Genomic DNA, 18,013 nt, shown 5'->3' with positions numbered 1-18,013 from the left:
CCGATTACAATTGGATTGGTTTAGATTTGCGGTTTTTTAAATTAAAAAAATTAAATACATATAACAAATCTCAACATTAAATTTTAAATAACCAACAACGACATAACAAGGAGTTAAATCTCAATTTGACCCCTGAAATTTGGCCTGATACTTAGAATGATCCCCACAATTTCGTTGGCCCTAATTAGAACCCTCAAATTTACAATTGTGGCTCCAACTTGCCCCTGCGATCATCTTCGTCACCGAAATACTAATCTAGCGCAATTGCATGACATGGTAGACACTACTTAAACGACGACGCATTGGTTTCGCGCGCAAACCCTTTAGAAACCACGTAGTGTAAAGGTTTCCTTGATGTTTTACAACTTATGATTGTCGTAGTGGAAAGAAAGAGAGTTTTAACCCAAAAAAAATTGAAATGACGTGGTTTCCAAAGGATTTGGGCGCGAAACCAATGCGCCGTCGTTTAAGTAGTATCCACCGTGTCATGCAATTGCATCAAATTAGCATTCTGGTGACGGAGATGATTGCAGGGGCAAGTTGGAGCCACAATTGCAAATTTGGGGGTTCTAATTGGGACCAACGAAATTGTGGGGTCATTCTAAGTATCTGACTAAATTTCAGGGGCTAAATTGTGATTTAACTCCATAACAAGTCTTAACAATATCTTAAAAAACCAACGATAACATAACAATAGAAATAAAATTATAAGTTAGTTAAAATAAATAAATAAATAAATAATATTTTGAATATAAAATATTTATTAAATAATAATAATACATGAATAATAGAAAAATGTATAATAAATTGAACATGTTATAAGTATAATTGTAAATATAATAATAAAATAATAATATTATAACACATTGTGCGGTTTGAATTGGATTGGATCGATTATGAAAAATAGATCCGAAATCTGATCCAATACAGCGGTTTGCAAAAGATAGAATCCAATCAAATCCGACTTAATGCGGTTTTAATCGTTTTTCGGTTTAAATTAGATTAGATGAACGGTTTAGTTTAGATCGATTTAGATTTAAACACCCCTAAATTTGACTAATTTTTCATCTAATAATTTTCAAATATCAACTTCATATAAAATCAATTTCACCTAAATTTTTACCTTTTATTTTGATGTAAATTGTAAAATAAAATTACTCGAAAGAAGATTATGTTTCTATCTGGTTTTGCGCGTTTATTTTTTAGCTCCGCTATCACTGACTCTAACGCGCAAGGCAAGAGTGGCCGAAGCTCACACCAGATTCTCTTCAATGGAGGCCAGGATCTCATCCTCTCTTGGCCTCCCTTCTCCCAATCCCAATCCCCACCGCCATCCCACTGATTTCCCCTCCATCCTAAATCACTTCGCCGCCACCGCTACAAACCCTCCTTTCGCTTCTACCACCGCCACTGCCACATACCCCACCGCTCACAGCCCCCAATGGATCCGGCCCACTTCAAAGCCCGCCCCAAAGCCCCAAACTTTGCTCAAAAACCTCACCGTCGTCGAGCGTGCACTAATCGGCGCAGCCGGTGGTGGAATCGCCGGCGCCTTCACCTACGTCTGCCTCCACCCTCTCGACACAATCAAGACCAAGATGCAGACCAAAGGAGCATCCCAAATTTACAAGAATGCCCTTGACGCGGTCGTGAAGACCTTCCAGCAAAATGGTATTCTCGGATTCTACAGTGGCGTATCTGCGGTTATTGTTGGATCCACCGCTTCTTCTGCAGTGTATTTCGGAACCTGCGAGTTCGGTAAGTCATTTCTATCCAAAATTGAAGGGTTCCCTTCTGTGTTGATTCCACCGAGTGCTGGTGCAATGGGGAATATTATGTCTTCTGCTATAATGGTACCTAAGGAATTGATTACTCAGAGAATGCAAGCTGGTGCAAAGGGAAGATCTTGGCAGGTTTTGGCGAAGATTTTAGAAAAGGATGGGTTTTTAGGGTTATATGCTGGTTACTCTGCTACATTGCTGAGGAATTTACCTGCTGGGGTTTTGAGTTATTCATCATTTGAGTACTTGAAAGCTGCGGTGTTGAACACTACTAAGATGTCTCACTTGGAACCTGTTCAGAGTGTGCTTTGTGGCGCACTTGCCGGCGCAATTTCGGCTTCTATAACCACTCCTTTGGATGTGGTGAAGACAAGGCTGATGACTCAGGTACATGGAGATGCTGTGAACAAGGCTGCTGCTGTTGTGTACGGCGGGGTTTCGGCGACGGTGAAGCAGATATTAAAGGAGGAAGGGTGGGTTGGACTTACCCGTGGAATGGGGCCTAGAGTTCTTCATAGTGCTTGCTTTTCGGCATTGGGTTACTTTGCATTTGAAACTGCTAGGCTCACTATACTGCAACAATATCTGAGGCAAAAGGAGTTGAGTGAAGTGCCTGCTTCTCCTAGCTGAGGCTCATGAGTTTATTGCCGCATTGCCGGTATTTCGGATTCTCTTTGGTTCTCTCTTGCTTAGTTTTGCTTGTTAAGATATTGGTTACCCCTGTTTTGTTTGATATCTGTGCAATTGACATAAGTAGTTGCTTCAGTTAAATACATTAGGAAGTTAGTTATCCTGTGGCTAAATGCTAGCATAGTTAATATGGTGCTTCAAGCATGTTTTTATCATGAACTCATGATACCTCACTAAGCTATATGCAAGAAATTTGTTGTAATACTTTCAATTTGAAATGATCTTGCCAATTTTCGGCATAGTTTTCACTTTCCAACTCAACTTATGCTTGGTGTAATAGGATCTATGAATGGTTTTGTTCTGTTGTCGTTCAAGATCATGTTCCTCTTTCACAATTGCGGTTTGGTTAATTCAGAGGAGTGAGCAACCTTGTTAGTAGCTGATTCTGGTGCTGAAAAGATAAGACTTCAGAATTGGAGCTTGTTAAAAGTGGCTGAAAGGGATATTAGAGAGTGTAGTTAGTTGAGGTGTTAGTTAAGCTGTTAAGAACCCATGTAAAAGTTTGTTATGATGTTAGAGAGTTGGTTACTCTCTTAGCTTAGTCAGCAGCTTATAAGTGAAGAAGATAACAGAAGCCAAACTTGAATTTAAGTACAATGCGGGAACTAGAAGCTAAGAAAAAAAATGCGGAGAGTGATAAATTCAAATTGAGTTATTAGAGAATCATCTATCAATCAATTTTATAATAAAGTTCTAGTATGGTAATACTCTTGATCAAGTATATTTATAAAGATATTTGAAGAGGAATAGATTATTCTGAAAACAACTTACAAAGATATATGAAGAGGTACATCACTCCATTACATTATTCTGATAAGTAGAGATACAAAATACCACAGACTAAGTTTGATCACAAAAAGTGATAGATTATACAAACTAAAAATTTTATTGAATATATAATCCAACAATTCCAACATACTGCATGTATCTTGGCCCTAGTATATCCATATAATCTATGTAATTTTGAGTGTGTAGCCAACTTGGAAAGCTAGGACCCAGCCTGCAAGATACCAGTTCCAAAACTACTATTTGGAAAGGAGGAATCCAGTTGGGGACAAAATTTAGATAATAAGTTGTGTGACAAGTACAAGTATTTTAATTTAGAAAAGCTCATGAGATAAGATTCAGTGATTTCACCCTTCAAACAATTATTCTGTAGGTTCAGATACTCGAAGTCAGATAACAATTCCATGCTTTTAGGTATCACACCAGTGATTCGATTGTCAGACAAGGATAGCACACGAAATATGTCTGTTGCACCATGAAGAATTTTGAAAGAAGCTTGAAAAGTACCCACTGAAGTTGTTAGATGACAAGTATAGTATCTGCAACGTGCAAATATTTCCAAACAAAGCTGGAATATCTCCTTGCAGCTTGTTAGAAGAGAGATCGAGATATTCAAGAGAGTTCATTGCTTTGTCAAAACCTATTGGAACAGGGCCTTCTAACAAGTTGCCACCAAGATCAAGGGTGTGCAGATTGGTTGTGAAGTTGAAAATCCAGTGGAATATGTTTGATGATGTGAATAGGTTAGCGGAGAGACGAAGGACAACAAGAGAAGATGAAGAATTCACAATGGAAGTAGATGACACGAGAAAACTTGTATCCATAAGACTGCAATTTGACAAATCAAGCTCTTTAAGGATGGAGCCAAAGTTGAAATTGCCTTGAAATATTGATGAAATGAGATTGTTATAGGAAAGGTCAAGGATCACTAGAGAAGGAAAGTTCAGGTAATGAGAATGTAACAAAACAATATCATTATGTGAAAGATAAATCTCCTGAAGATTAGAGCTGAAGTTGGACAACAATTGAAATGTGGATGATGTCAACAAATTATAAGAGAAATCAAGGATGGTAAGGGAAGTTGTGGAAGAGTAGTTGGAATGAATATCAAACAAAAATTGAACATCATTATCAGAAAGACTACAATTGGACAACCTCAGTTCTGTTAAATTTGGAATATGCTTTCGAATTATTTGGAGCCATTCATGAGAGTTGCCAAGAATCAATGACACAAATTCAAGATTCCTCAAAAAGGAGAGATTAGACACCCATTCTGCAACTTTAGTTTCGAAAACAAAGTCACCAAGAAGCTTGAGAGTTTGTAGCAATGGAAGATCACCACTCTCAAAAGGGATTGCCCTTGAAAGTTTACTATTCCTCTGAAGACTGAGATATTGTAATTGTCCCAAATGTTTGAGTTGATATGGGATTCCTCAAATCAAGATCATTGTAGCTCAAATCCAAATACTTTTATTGTGCAAGCTCCCCTAGTTGAGGAGGGATTACTCCAACAAGATTATTCTGACTGAGATCAAGGTATTGGAGTTGAGACAAAATCCCTATTTGATAAGGAATGCTCCCTGTAATGTAAGTATGTGAGAGATTGATGTATCTTAATTTGGTAAACAAGCCAATGTGTTCTAGAATATAACAGTAAAGAAACATATTATAGCTGAGATCTAAATATTCCAAATTTTGCAAGTCAATCAATATGAAGATATTCCCTCCACCAAACAAATAATTTGAATTCGATCCACTAAGATGAAGGCTGAGCACATGACCTGTTTGATTGCTGCATGCAATTCCCTGCCATGTGCAACAATCATGGTCCTTCCATGTTGACAGCATGCCCATGTCATCATGAATGCGTTGTTTGAAGCTGAGTAATGTTTGCCTCTCTTTCTCAATGCACTTCACTTCACCATGGAGTGGTCCTGCATCATATAAGATAAGTAGCACTAATGCATACACACATTTCAGAACGTAATTGAGAAGATGATAGAGAATTTTATGTAATGTTCTCTAAGCTTGCTCTCTTGGGAAACTCTAAGCCCAATATTCATTTATATAGTTCAATAAAGTGTATGTATTCTACTTTAATATCACTTTTATTGAGTTAATACTCTTTCGCTTATTGATTTTGAAATTAAGTAAGATGATAAATTTAATAGAATAAAAATAATATTTTGGATAAGAACAAAGAACAAAAAAAAAAAAAAACAGATTTTCTTGAGCAAACTAGGATAAAATAATATAATTTAGTACAATAAATAAAATACACACATTCGAGCCATTTTGAAAAAAATTGATTTAAAATATGTGAGAGATAGAAGTTAAAACCAACTACTACTAGCTAGTAGTCAATTTTGTTCCTAGATTAAATCAACCACTGATGTAAAGCCGTGGCCATCTTTATTTATTTTGATTTCATTTTTGTTATAATTATGGATATGAGTTAAACTTTAATTTTATGCAATACCTATATATAAATCTATGTGATTAGAAATAATCATATTACATGTATAAAAAAATAAAATTAGAATCTTCTAAAATAAAAAAATTGATAAAATAGTAAAGTAAAATATTAATCATTATTAATTTTATAACTTTTATAAAATATGTGTTTTAGTGTTTTAATTTAAGAGTGATTAACTCTTCACTCTATTATTTTATCAACTTTTTTACTTTAGAGGATCTTTATCCCAAAGAAAAAGCACTAATCGGTTATAATGTATAAAAATGATGTATTTGACATTTATACTATAAAAATTATGTATTTGACATTTCAAAAAGTTTTATTATACTATTATAATTTATAAACAAATTTGATTATTTTACTATGACATATTTGATTATTCTAATAACTAATTATTTAGTTAAAAAAATATGTAAATATATTAGACAATTGAAATCTATGTGTTCAATTTTCAAAAATCGAGATGTGGCCAATTAATTTAAATAAAAGAAATCCGTGAGGAAATCCAATCTTCTATAACCGATATCTCACAGCCATCTAACAAACAAATAAATCCTTTCTTCTGTGTTCAGTTCATATTGTTGATGATGGAGTCGGCGGAAACAGGAGCATGCCTGTGGATGGTGACAGACGACAAAATCTTTGGCATCCGCATTGAGAAGTTAGAAAAATTGGGGAAGAATGAGGTTAGGGATTGGAAATCCCATCTTGAGCCGGCTCCCTTTGATTTCCATTTGGAGCTTCCAGAGCCCACCATGTTGTATCCCTTTATCTTCCACTCGAAACTTTTCTTACTCGGTGATCCAACCGATTCTGGCACCAACATCTACCAAATCTCCTATGTCGGCGGCGACACTTTGGACATTTCTGAGGCAGCAGTGCTGGGCGCAATCCCTCCGCTACCGACCGGCCGCCCCGGTTACATTGCAAACATTCAAGATGACGTTTACTTGGTGGGGTATCGTGAGACACCGGGAGGACTGGAGACGGGGTTATGGGTTTTAAGTTCCCGTTACGGGAAATGGGATTCCTTGTCTATTCCTCCAACAGTGCTCCCTGATCTTTGTCGTTCTTTGCCTTCCGGTTTCGTGCTGAATGATAAGCTCTTCTTTCATTGCTCGTCCGCACCACCCATTCACCGTGCCTACGATCCCCGAACTCTCAGGTGGGAAAAAACGGAGCGCGCATTTTCTTCTTCTGATCGTCAGTTTCACGGACCCCTTGTGCTGGTGTCGTCCCTTGGGGATGTAGACAATTGCAGGGTGGTGCTGACATGGGACTTGAGGGGGCTTCCCTGCGAAGATGGTGTGAAATATGACATACACGCTTTGCTGGTGGATAATGAAGATTATTGCGTTCGTGGCCATCAATTCCTTGATGAGTTGTGTAAGGCGATTCAGCCATCCTACTTTGATAGTTCGTCCATAGGAATGAACGCGGTTGACCTTGGCAACAGCAAAGTATGCATTATCATAGGTGGTCTCGCAGAAGGCATTCCATCCCTTTCCATTTTAGTAGCTGAATTAGGGTTGGTAGAAGGGGAGGAGCAAAGGTTCTTATCTGTGCGTGTACTCGTGAATCAAGTCTACGATACGATGCCTTACTTAGAGGACGACGGTCTTCAAGTGCTCAACACCTCCTTTATTTTCTCGCTCACCAAGGGAATGCCTCGCAAACATCCTTACTCCCAAGGTAATGTTGCTTTTGTTAGCATGCTTCTTGTTAATTTTGTAAGAGTTACCATTAGATCATGGGAACTATTCAAATGAAGATGCAAAAAACATCTTTTTATGAAGATGTTTTGTATAAAAGTGTGATTTATTGATTTGGCCACACTTCAAATAAAAATAACACTTTTATAACATATCAAAATCTAACCCTACAATCCATCATCCAAGGGTCAAAAAAAAAAATCATCATATGAAGATAATTATAATATCTTCATGGGAATACCCACCTTAGATTATATCTATCAACAACATTGTTAGGAATTTTGTGAATAAATTTTCTTTATTTTTTAAAAAATTGTTATTCTTAAGACCTGAGAACAAAAGTATTTACTCTTGACTATTCTATATTTGCTATTATTATAGAAAAGAAAAAGTATAGATAACTAATAACATTTTTAAACAATATGTAAATAATGTGAATTAATAGGGTTAAAAGAGTAGTATATTTTTATTTGATTGACTGTTGTTTATGACTTCATGTTGTTCAAGATAGTCATTATTTATCTAGCGTTTCTCGAAAAGAAAAAGGTGGATTAAGAGGCACATTTAGTTTTTTTTTTTTTTTTGTTAGGCCGATTGGACAATTCCCAATCTTAAATACAAATATACACATCCACACACTTTTCATATATTTCGGTAGGAATTGAGTTCGAGACTTTTGAGATGGGGAGGGGGGATGCTGTGTGAGGTAAGCCTTATTGGCAGAGGTACATTTAGTTTAAATAATTCCAATCTTGGATTTTGTATTGGGCTTGACATATTATGTTACAGATTGCATATCTCCAAGGAAAGAGCCCAAGCTAGCTGGTGGTGCGAATCCAAACAACCCACAACAGCTTTCAAACAAGAATGACTAGTTCATCATCACTATCCTTACATGGCACAGGATTCGGTGGTCCAGGAACTTTTGGACCACTTAGTGGTCTAAGTAGAAAACATGTTTTTAGAGTTTTTTTATCAATTGCTACGTAGTCCTTGAACTAATTTTAATTACAAATCAACCCTATATATTTTATTTAATTATAAAAATAGTTTTTTATTTTATAAATTATTATTTTATCAATTATCTATTATATTTATTAACAATCAAATACAAAAATAACAATCAATTATATCCTCCATTCATCCTAATAATTCCAATTGATTAAATAATTAACTTTGATCTCGTTATGTTCGTCCATGGCTTCCAAATCGTGTTTCCTTGAAATTCAATCGATTGGTTTTTCAAAACAATCGATTGAATGATAACTCAATCGATTGGTTTACACTATATCACAAAACAATTGATTGAAAGTTGTAAGGTAGAATGGTAAAAAGCTTATACCAATCGATTGTTTATACTTTCCAATCGAATGAATGCCTCAAAATATTCGATTGTTGTTATTACTCAATCGATTGAATTCACGAAAACAACATGGATTTGCCAAATACAATCGATTGGAAAGTGATGACATTGAAGTTTTAGCCAAATTCAATCGATTGGTAATGTAATCTAATCGATTGGTAATGGTACCCAATCGATTGAAATGAAACTGTACACTGAAAATTTATAAATTCACCCTTGCTTCGCATGCTGCAACTAATGCATGTTACATACAAGAAACTAAAAAGCACATAAAATAAAAACAGACAATTAATTACATGATTGTTCTATTTTAAATTTAATCTGTTTGTCATACAAGTTCATACCATACAAGTTTATTGTGATCCATGCATTATAATTTATTTCATTAGGCATTATGAATGTTGAGCATCTTGGTCCTGCGTTTGATTTAAACATGGATTATTTTCTTGATTTTATTTCAGTGGCGCAAAACCAGAGGACAAACAGATTAAATTTAAAATAGAACAATCATGTAATTAATTGTCTGTTTTTATTTTATGTGCTTTTTAGTTTCTTGTATGTAACATGCATTAATTGCAGCATGCGAAGCAAAGGTGAATTTATAAATTTTCAGTGTACAGTTTCATTTCAATCGATTGGGTACCATTACCAATCGATTGAAATTGGCAAAACATTCAACTTCATCACCTTCCAATCGATTGGATTACATTACCAATCGATTGAATTTGGCTAAAACTTCAATGTCATCACTTTCCAATCAATTGTATTTGGCAAATCCATGTTGTTTTCGTGAATTCAATCGATTGAGTAACAACAACAATCGATTGTTTTGAGGCATTCATTCGATTGGAAAGTATAAACAATCGATTGGTATAAGTTTTTTACCATTCTACCTTACAACTTTCAATCGATTGTTTTGTGATATAGTATAAACCAATCGATTGAGTTATCATTCAATCGATTGTTTTGAAAAACCAATCGATTGAATTTCAAGGAAACACGATTTGGAAGCCATGGACGAACGTAACGAGATCAAAGTTAATTATTAATCAATTGGAATTATTAGGATGAATGGAGGATATAATTGGTTGTTATTTTTGTATTTGATTGTTAATAAATATAATAGATAATTGATAAAATAATAATTTATAAAATAAAAAACTATTTTTATAATTAAATAAAATATATGGGTTGATTTGTAATTAAAATTAGTTCAAGGACTACATAACAATTGATAAAAAAACTCTAAAAACATGTTTTCTATTTGGACTACTAAGTGGTCCAAAGGTTCTTGGACTACCGAATCCTGTGCCTCCTTACATAGCTATTGTATCTTTCATGGTTTGTTAGCGTGTCAATAAGGAGGTTTCACAATTTGAAATTTTGAATGTGTATAGTGGGATGAATAGGACGCATTATATTCATGTTTTTGGAAGAACTACTAAGTTAGAAATATATTTTGTAGCTTTTAACGTATTTTCTTATAACACACACTAGTGACACTACACTAAGGGGTCCCCATCGATCATGAAGCTATTATTGAAGGCAAACAGAAAGCTAAGAACTTATAATAGTAAAGAAGCAGCCGAAGTTGAAGTGAAGTACATACAGCAGCACGCAAATAAATTCAAATTGAGTTCTTACAACGATGAAGAGGTACTTACATCACTGCATTACATTACATTACATTATTCTGATAACTAGAAATATAAAATACCACAAACTAAGTTTGACGACAAAAAGTAATAGATTTTACAAACTCAAAATCTTATTGAATATATAATTCAACAACTCCAACACACTGCATGCATCTTGGTACTAGCATCCATCCCAGATTAGAAGTGAGGAGCGCATCTGCACCGAAATGCAATTAATTTTCTTAACCCACAATAAAAATAGTCAAAATACCATAGCGCCATAACTTATACGGTGGATTCTAGTATGCCTATGTTTATAGTAGTTACAATGGCTATGCAAGTATTGTTAAAATTAAGAATACATTTTTTTTTTATATTTTGATAATATTTTTAGTAACATTTTTTAAAATTCTATAGTCACGGTAGCTACTATAAACATAAACATACTAGAATGACTAAATTTATATTTCATATAAATAATTATTTCTAAATTATTTAGTCTAGAGATGTTACCAGGAATCCCCAAAAAAGAATCTTTAAATACACCACATAAAAGTGCATAAAATCATTAAAAATATTAGCATATATGAGGAAGAAGTAATTAAGTAAAGAAAAGAAACTAAGAATTTGAGAGAGCAGCTATTCTGAGAATGTACCTGGCAATCTTGAAGTCAGTTGTGGAACCTACGCATATTCAATGCCACCATTAAATATATGTAGTCTGCTACTTTGTTCAAGAATCTGAGATAAGCAATTCTCCAACACCTCCAAAACAATAATGGTCCTAAAAGGCCCCAAAAGCCAAAGAAAAATCCAAAACCCAAGCTCATGTATAATGCTTCATAAAAATCTGAATTGTCATCTGCATCACCATGTGTTGTTGGTTCTTGTGGCTTTGTTGGTGTCATGTCTTCTGGACAAGTTTTGTTGAGTTGCTCACCACAAAGATTAGGATTTCCTTCAAAGAAAGAGGCTCCAAAGGTATCCATGTGTCCCCCTGATGGGATTCTTCCAGAAAGATTGTTGTATGACAAGTCTAACACACCAATCCCATCAATTTGGGACAGACTTGAAGGAATTCTACCACACAAATCATTTCTCGATAGGTCAAGGAAATCTAGAAAAGTTAAATTTCCAATCTCTGAAGGAATCTCTCCATTCAGATTGTTTCTTGATAAATTCATTGCATTTAACCCGACCAAATATTCAATCTCTTTTGGAATTTCACCGGTTAAATGATTACCTGAGAGATCAATGCCCTTAAGAGTAAACTCTGGATTCTCAAACCAGTTTTCCACACCTTTCCACATTAAAGTTATGTTAACAATGTACTGACCAAGACTAAGTTCATATCCATAATAATAATAACTACTACTAGACGTATATATACGACTTCTGGTTTCAGTTATGTTAATCCTCCTTTTGGATATTGCAGTGAAATTCTTGATGCAGGTTGGAATTCCATTTGATAGGTTGTTTTTTGAAAGATCCAGCACTTGTATGTGCTTTAAGTAACAGAGATGCATAGAAAGATTTCCAGAGAAGTGATTTTCTGACATGCTCAAGAGAATCAATTGTTGAAGGTTGTCACCAATCCAAAAGGGAATTGGCCCAGACAACAAATTTTTTGCCACATCCAACACAAATAAATTGGTGCAATTCTTCAGACTAGAAGGCAGTTCTCCCATCAAGCTATTGTTTCTTAAGACCAAAGCTTTTAATTTGTTAAGGGAGCCCATGGATGGTGGGATCTTCCCTAACAAATTATTATTGCTTAGATCAAGAAACAATAATATGTTTACAGAACCCCAACAATCTGGAAGTTGTCCATTTATTTGATTGTTTGTTAAATCTAGATTGACCAGCGAGCTTGTAGCAGTAGTGCTGTTGTCACACAACAGTGATGACACATCTGAAAATTTATTTTCAGAGAGAATCAACCCTGATGCCTGCTGCAAAAACGATGGAATTGCACCCTCAAATTGATTTGAACTCAAATCTATACATGCTCCAGGGACGGATAACCTTGGCGGTAAATTTGATATAGCACCTATAAAATTGTTGTGGGACATATTCAAATAATTTTCTACCGCTTGGAGCTTATACCAAAACCACTCTGGTACAGACCCATGAATCCCCGCATCAGAAATATCCAGAAAAGTTAAGTGATTTTGATTTTGTAGCCAACTTGGAAAGTTAGGACCCAACTTGCAAGATGCTAGCCTCAAACATATTAACTGAAAAGGAGGAATCCATCTGGGGACAAACTTTAGAGATATTGAGTTGTAAGACAAAGACAAGTCCATTAATTTGGAAAAGCTTGTGAGATGTGATTCAGTGATTTCACCCTTCAAAGAATTCCCTTCTAGGGACATAACTTCCAACTCAGATAACAATCCGATGCTTTTAGTTATCACACCAGTGATTCGATTGTAGGACAAGTCTAGCTCCTGAAATATGTGTCTGTTGCACCATGATGAATTTTGAAGGAATCTTGAAAAGTCCCCACTCAAGTTGTTATATGACAAGTATAGTGATAGCAGTGTGCAAATGTTTCCAAAGAAATGGGGAATCTCTCCTTGCAGATTGTTATGAGAGAGATCAAGATATTCAAGAGATTTCATTGCTTTGTCAAAACCTAGTGGAACAGGACCTTCTAACAAGTTGTAACCAAGAGAAAGGGTGTGAAGATTGGCTGTGAAGTTGAAGATCCAGTGAAATATGTTTGATGATGTCAACAGGTTAAGGGAGAGATGAAGGCTAACAAGAGAAGATGAAGAATTCACAATGGAAGTAGATGACACGGGAAAACTTGTATCCGTAAGACTGCAATTTGACAAATCAAGCATTTCAAGGTTGGAGCCGAAGTTGAAATTTCCTTGAAACACTAATGAAGTGAGATTATTATAAGAAAGGTCAAGGCTCACTAGAGAAGGAAAGTTTGGGTAATGAGATTGTGACAACAATTGAAATGTGGATGATGTCAACATATTATAAGATAAATCAAGGATGGTAAGGGGAGTAGTGGAAGAATAGTTAGAATGAATATGAAACAAAAGTTGAACATCATTATCAGAAAGACTGCAATCGACCAACCTCAGTTCTGTTAAGTTTGGAATATGCTTACGAATCATTTGAAGCCAGTGGTGAGAGTTGCCAAGACTCGTTGACATGAAGTCAAGAGTATTTAAAAAGGAGAGATTAGACACCCATTCTGCACCTTTACTTTCGAGATCAAAGTCACCACCGAGCTTGAGAGTGTGCAGCAATGGAAGATCACCAGTTTGAAAAGGGATTGCTCCTGAAAGACCAAGATACCCTGGAAGACTGAGATATTGTAGTTGTCTCAAGTGTTTGAGTTGATATGGGATAACTCCATCAAGAAAATTGTAGCTGAGATCCAAATACTGTAAATGTGTAAGCTTGCCTAGTTCATAAGGAATACTCCCAACAAAACCAACATCTGAGAGATTGAGATATTTTAACTTGGAAAACAAGCCAATGTGTTCTGAGATATAACTGTTAAAAAAATGATTGTAACTAAGATCTAAATGTTGAAGATATTGCAAGTCAATCAAGGTGGAGATATTGGGTTGACCAAATAAATAATGTGAATATGATCCACGGAGATGAAGGCGGAGTACATGACCAGTTTGGTTGCTGCATGTAATTCCCTGCCATTTGCAACAATCATCGTCCCTCCATGTTGACAGCACGTCCCAAGGATCATTTATGCCTTCTTTGAAGCGGAGGAGTGCTTGCCTTTCATTCTCTAAGCATGTAACTTCCCCATGGATTAATCCTGCATCATACAACATAATAAGCACCACTAATAATGCATAAACCCATTTTAGAAAGTAATTGCTCATCGTTTCTAGTATCTTCCAAGTATATATATGTATTTCTACAAAGAGAAGATGATCAGTAGCTCAAATAAGAATATGAGTTCATACAAGCCACAAATACAGTATATACTTGCTCTCTTTGAAAACTCCAAGGCCCATATAATCATATATATAGTGGAATAACGTCTATGTATCCAAAATATCTGTTTGCATCTTCTACTTCTTTACATATGGTAAACAAATATTATTATTTTTTGCTTGTATTTAGTCAACAATAATATATACTTATAGGCATTTTACAAATAAAAAAGTATATAATTTGTATCTATATTTATCAGAATTTTGTACACATGTTATTCAAAGTTTATATACATAATTAATAAAATTTATTTGTTAAAAATAATTTAATATTTATACTGATTATAAATATTAAAAGTTGCTGCTCCAAAAATTTCTTTCACTTTTAATTACTTTATTTTTTTATTATTGATTGAGAAATTAAGTAAGTTGATATATTTAATAAAAATAAAAATGATATTTTGGGTAAAAACAAGGAACAAATTTAAAAGAAAATGAATAGGTGTTCTAGAACTAGGATAAAATAATATAATTTGGTAAAATAAATAAAATTCACAAGTTCAAGCCATTTTAGAAAAGTAAGATTCAAAATATGTGATCAACGGAAATTAAATCAACCACTATTAGATAGTCGTAAATTTTATTCCTAAAATAGTTCTATTTCTATTTGTTTTATTTAATTTTTATTAATGTATCTAAAATAAATTTAAATTATTTGAATTGATTTTTTATTGTCTTCTAAATATTATTGATATATATTCCTAAGACGTGTATATACAAATCTATATGTTCTTTTAAAGAAAATTGAGGCAGTTAATTTTATGAGTCTTTTCAAATTTCCACTCATATTTTGGTTTCTTTAGTTTGATTTTTTTTTCTTGAAGAATTGTTTTTCTTCTTCCTTGATTTGAACCCATGAGCATTGATTTTGAGTTTATACTAAAAATCTGTCAATCTTAACTAATACTATGTTGATTATATCATTATACATTAATTATTTTTAGGAAATATTAGAGGACGATGAATATGAAAAAAACTAAAAAATAAAAAATTGACTAGTGTTGATTTAAATGTAAGGCAAACCGAAAAAAAAAAAGGAGAGAATGCTAATGATCACCTAACATTTCTCTTACTTTAAATTAACTATAACAAAACTTAAAAATTAGAATTAATAAGCACGTGTATATTAATCTATCCACTCAATTTAAAAAAAAATGATACATTGATATTTAATTAAATATTGTCAAAATATATAACATTGTTTCTTATGATCTCTTATATTATTACTACTATTATTAGAAAACGTCAATTAAGAATTACTACTTGTCTTCATCTGTAGGTAACATCACCATCTAAGAAAATGTAAACTTTCTTTGAAGGATGACTTGGACTTTAAACTTTATATAATGACGATAAGATGGCTTTATAATATGTGTGATTCGTTTAATTTATATATCGATCTTCCATGTTTTCTCCAAATTATTTGTCAATATTATCTCAAATAATTCGTCTACAGTTTTTTTCTTTTTTTTTTTTTTGTTTTATTATCGCTCTTAATCATTTTCTCTTTTCTACTATCTTATTTTTCAGTTCCCACATTTTCTCTTTGTGTAGGTACATCTATACATAAAACAAATAAAAAATGAATACACATATAATTCTTTTGTTAATTTGATAGAAATCATAAATCACCTCAAAATTAGAAAGTGGAATCTAGTTCAAAGACTTGGAATGGTTAGTCCTTTGTGCTTTCTCCAAAAAATATCTATCAATTATGTAGGAAAAACCCCTTAATAACGCGAGTCAATAGCTAGATTTTTTAAAACAAAATTATTATTATTATTATTATTATTATTATTATTATTATTAGTAGGGTAATGCTAGGGAGACAAAAAAAAAGCTAGAACTTACTTATTTAGCATTTATTGATTGTCGCGACAATTAATGAATGCTAAATAAGATAAGTTATGGCTGTTTTTGACTGATTTTCTTTGGTTACCAAACATATATCTATTCTTAATATATAAAAGTAGGTACATAGGTTTATCCACATTACTTCTAAGTTATTTCTCTTCTTCTACTAACGACATGTTAGTACTATCGCTTACTTGGCAAAATTGTAGAATTCACCACTCAAATCTCGCCAAATCAACTTTTATTTTTAAATAAAAAAACACAAAAATAACTAAAAAACACAATAAAAACCAACAACTTAACTTTTTTTTTCAAATAAATCCTTATTTCTAAAACAACAAAAACACAAATTAACATTTACCCAAAAAAAAACCCTGAAAACCAAAGAGCTAAACCTTTCTCATACTTCTCAAAACCCTCTTCCTCTTGGCACCTATCCGTACCAAGATCCTATTTTCTCCATCCTCTTCCGGTCACATGAGCCATTGTTTTTTCCTCAAAACAAATTGTCCATCACGATATCCATCTTCGGCGGAGCCGCATTGCATAAATTGCAGAAACCAGGGCAAACTCCATTCCTCCTGTTGCGATTTTCCTGTTGGAGCTCGATTCTGGGTCTCAGACCAACGTCACCATTCGGCGCTACCAGCGTAGAAAATTCGTCCCAGATATCTTCCTAAAGATTTTCAACTTTGCCGTTTACTCTTCTCATTCTGTTGTTCAATATCATTTTCAATAGCCCTATTTATTTGTTATAAATATTAACATTTTAATTGTGAACTCATTGCAAGTAGCACAGGTTTATGTATTCCTCTTTTTTAAATGATTCTGTCCAACAGTCACAACTAAAATTAGGTTTACCCACATTACTTCTAAGTTATTTCTCTTCTTTTACTAACGCCATGTCATCACCATCGCTTATTTGGCAAAATTTTAGAATCCACCACTCAAATCTTGCCAAATCTATCTATCTATCTATTTATCTATTTATTTATCTATATATAAAAGCTGAAATTAACTTTCTCCACAATGAGTTTAAGTCATCTTTTCTTTGCTAATGGTGCCACATCAACAATTCTAATGACTTGGCAAAAGATGAAAATCAACCAATCACTATTTAGTAAAATGTTTAAAAAAAATTAAAACAAAAAACTCTTATCTATTATTATTATTCAAGTACTAATTAAATGCAATAAACATACATTAAAAGTGTTATAATAATAAGAGTAAAGTATCATTTTTGTCCTTAACATTTGGAGTAAGTCCTATTTGTGTCCCTAACGTTTAAATCGTCCTATTTGTATCCCTAACGTTTATAAAAGTGATTCAATGTTATCCTACTATCAATTATACTAACAAATCATATTATATTTTTCAATTATTTTCACTTGGATGTATTCATTCTCAATTAGGTCTCACTTGGATGTGTTCGATTTTAATATTATACCCACTATTTGTGTTTAGATTCAATTATGTCCCTAGAAAAGTGAATTATGTAAATATTGTAGGAATTAGTTTCAACTTTTGATGAGCTATTTTTCAGAGTGGATCATTGATTCTATCCCAGACATCTATATTCTAACTTCAAGAAGAGATTTTTAAAATTCAAACTAAAGCGTTCATGATAGAAAGCAAGCTTTTGAGAATGAAAAAGTTTGGATAAAGTGCCATCATAACGGGTGAATTTACTTATTAAGCATTTGGAGTATGTTGACAAGGACACGATCAATT

The 18,013-nt window shown here is 33.6% G+C and overlaps 4 protein-coding genes across 4 annotated transcripts; 2 read left to right on the top strand and 2 right to left on the bottom strand.

Annotated features, from left to right (window-relative positions):
* The first annotated feature begins 1,204 nt into the window (after nt 1–1,204).
* Nucleotides 1,205–3,012, top strand: LOC130983197 (protein MITOFERRINLIKE 1, chloroplastic-like). Its single transcript, XM_057907382.1, has one exon. The coding sequence runs from the start codon at nt 1,272–1,274 to the stop codon at nt 2,409–2,411; it is 1,140 nt and encodes a 379-aa protein (XP_057763365.1). The 5' UTR covers nt 1,205–1,271; the 3' UTR covers nt 2,412–3,012.
* A 682-nt stretch (nt 3,013–3,694) lies between these two features.
* LOC130981552 (putative receptor-like protein 16) lies at nt 3,695–5,119 on the bottom strand. Its single transcript, XM_057905136.1, has 2 exons — nt 5,034–5,119; nt 3,695–4,643 (listed from the first exon to the last, which is right to left on the bottom strand). The coding sequence occupies exons 1-2, from the start codon at nt 5,117–5,119 to the stop codon at nt 3,695–3,697; spliced, it is 1,035 nt and encodes a 344-aa protein (XP_057761119.1).
* Nucleotides 5,120–6,229: 1,110 nt separating this feature from the next.
* LOC130982554 (uncharacterized) lies at nt 6,230–8,526 on the top strand. The gene is made up of 2 exons (XM_057906593.1): nt 6,230–7,425; nt 8,235–8,526. Exons 1-2 carry the CDS (start codon nt 6,318–6,320, stop codon nt 8,318–8,320), a joined length of 1,194 nt encoding a protein of 397 aa, XP_057762576.1. The 5' UTR covers nt 6,230–6,317; the 3' UTR covers nt 8,321–8,526.
* Nucleotides 8,527–10,462: 1,936 nt separating this feature from the next.
* Nucleotides 10,463–14,314, bottom strand: LOC130981551 (receptor-like protein EIX1). The gene is made up of 2 exons (XM_057905135.1): nt 11,102–14,314; nt 10,463–10,662 (listed from the first exon to the last, which is right to left on the bottom strand). Exon 1 carries the CDS (start codon nt 14,312–14,314, stop codon nt 11,117–11,119), a length of 3,198 nt encoding a protein of 1,065 aa, XP_057761118.1. The 3' UTR covers nt 10,463–10,662; nt 11,102–11,116.
* Nucleotides 14,315–18,013: the final 3,699 nt, after the last annotated feature.

Source organism: Arachis stenosperma, chromosome 5 (assembly GCF_014773155.1).
Source record: "Arachis stenosperma cultivar V10309 chromosome 5, arast.V10309.gnm1.PFL2, whole genome shotgun sequence".
NCBI lineage: Eukaryota > Viridiplantae > Streptophyta > Magnoliopsida > Fabales > Fabaceae > Arachis > Arachis stenosperma.
This window is presented reverse-complemented; position numbering and strand designations above follow the sequence as displayed.

Excerpts from the sequence above, each read along its gene's own strand:
- LOC130983197 (XM_057907382.1), top strand. The coding sequence starts at position 1,272 with ATGGAGGCCAGGATCTCATCCTCTCTTGGCCTCCCTTCTCCCAATCCC.
- LOC130981551 (XM_057905135.1), bottom strand. The coding sequence starts at position 14,314 with ATGAGCAATTACTTTCTAAAATGGGTTTATGCATTATTAGTGGTGCTT.
- LOC130981552 (XM_057905136.1), bottom strand. The coding sequence starts at position 5,119 with ATGATGACATGGGCATGCTGTCAACATGGAAGGACCATGATTGTTGCA. Across the intron at positions 4,644-5,033 it reads GCAGCAATCAAACAGGTCAT|TCTTCAGAGGAATAGTAAAC; the intron begins GTGCTCAGCCTT and ends ACAATATCTCAG.
- LOC130982554 (XM_057906593.1), top strand. The coding sequence starts at position 6,318 with ATGATGGAGTCGGCGGAAACAGGAGCATGCCTGTGGATGGTGACAGAC. Across the intron at positions 7,426-8,234 it reads CAAACATCCTTACTCCCAAG|ATTGCATATCTCCAAGGAAA; the intron begins GTAATGTTGCTT and ends ATTATGTTACAG.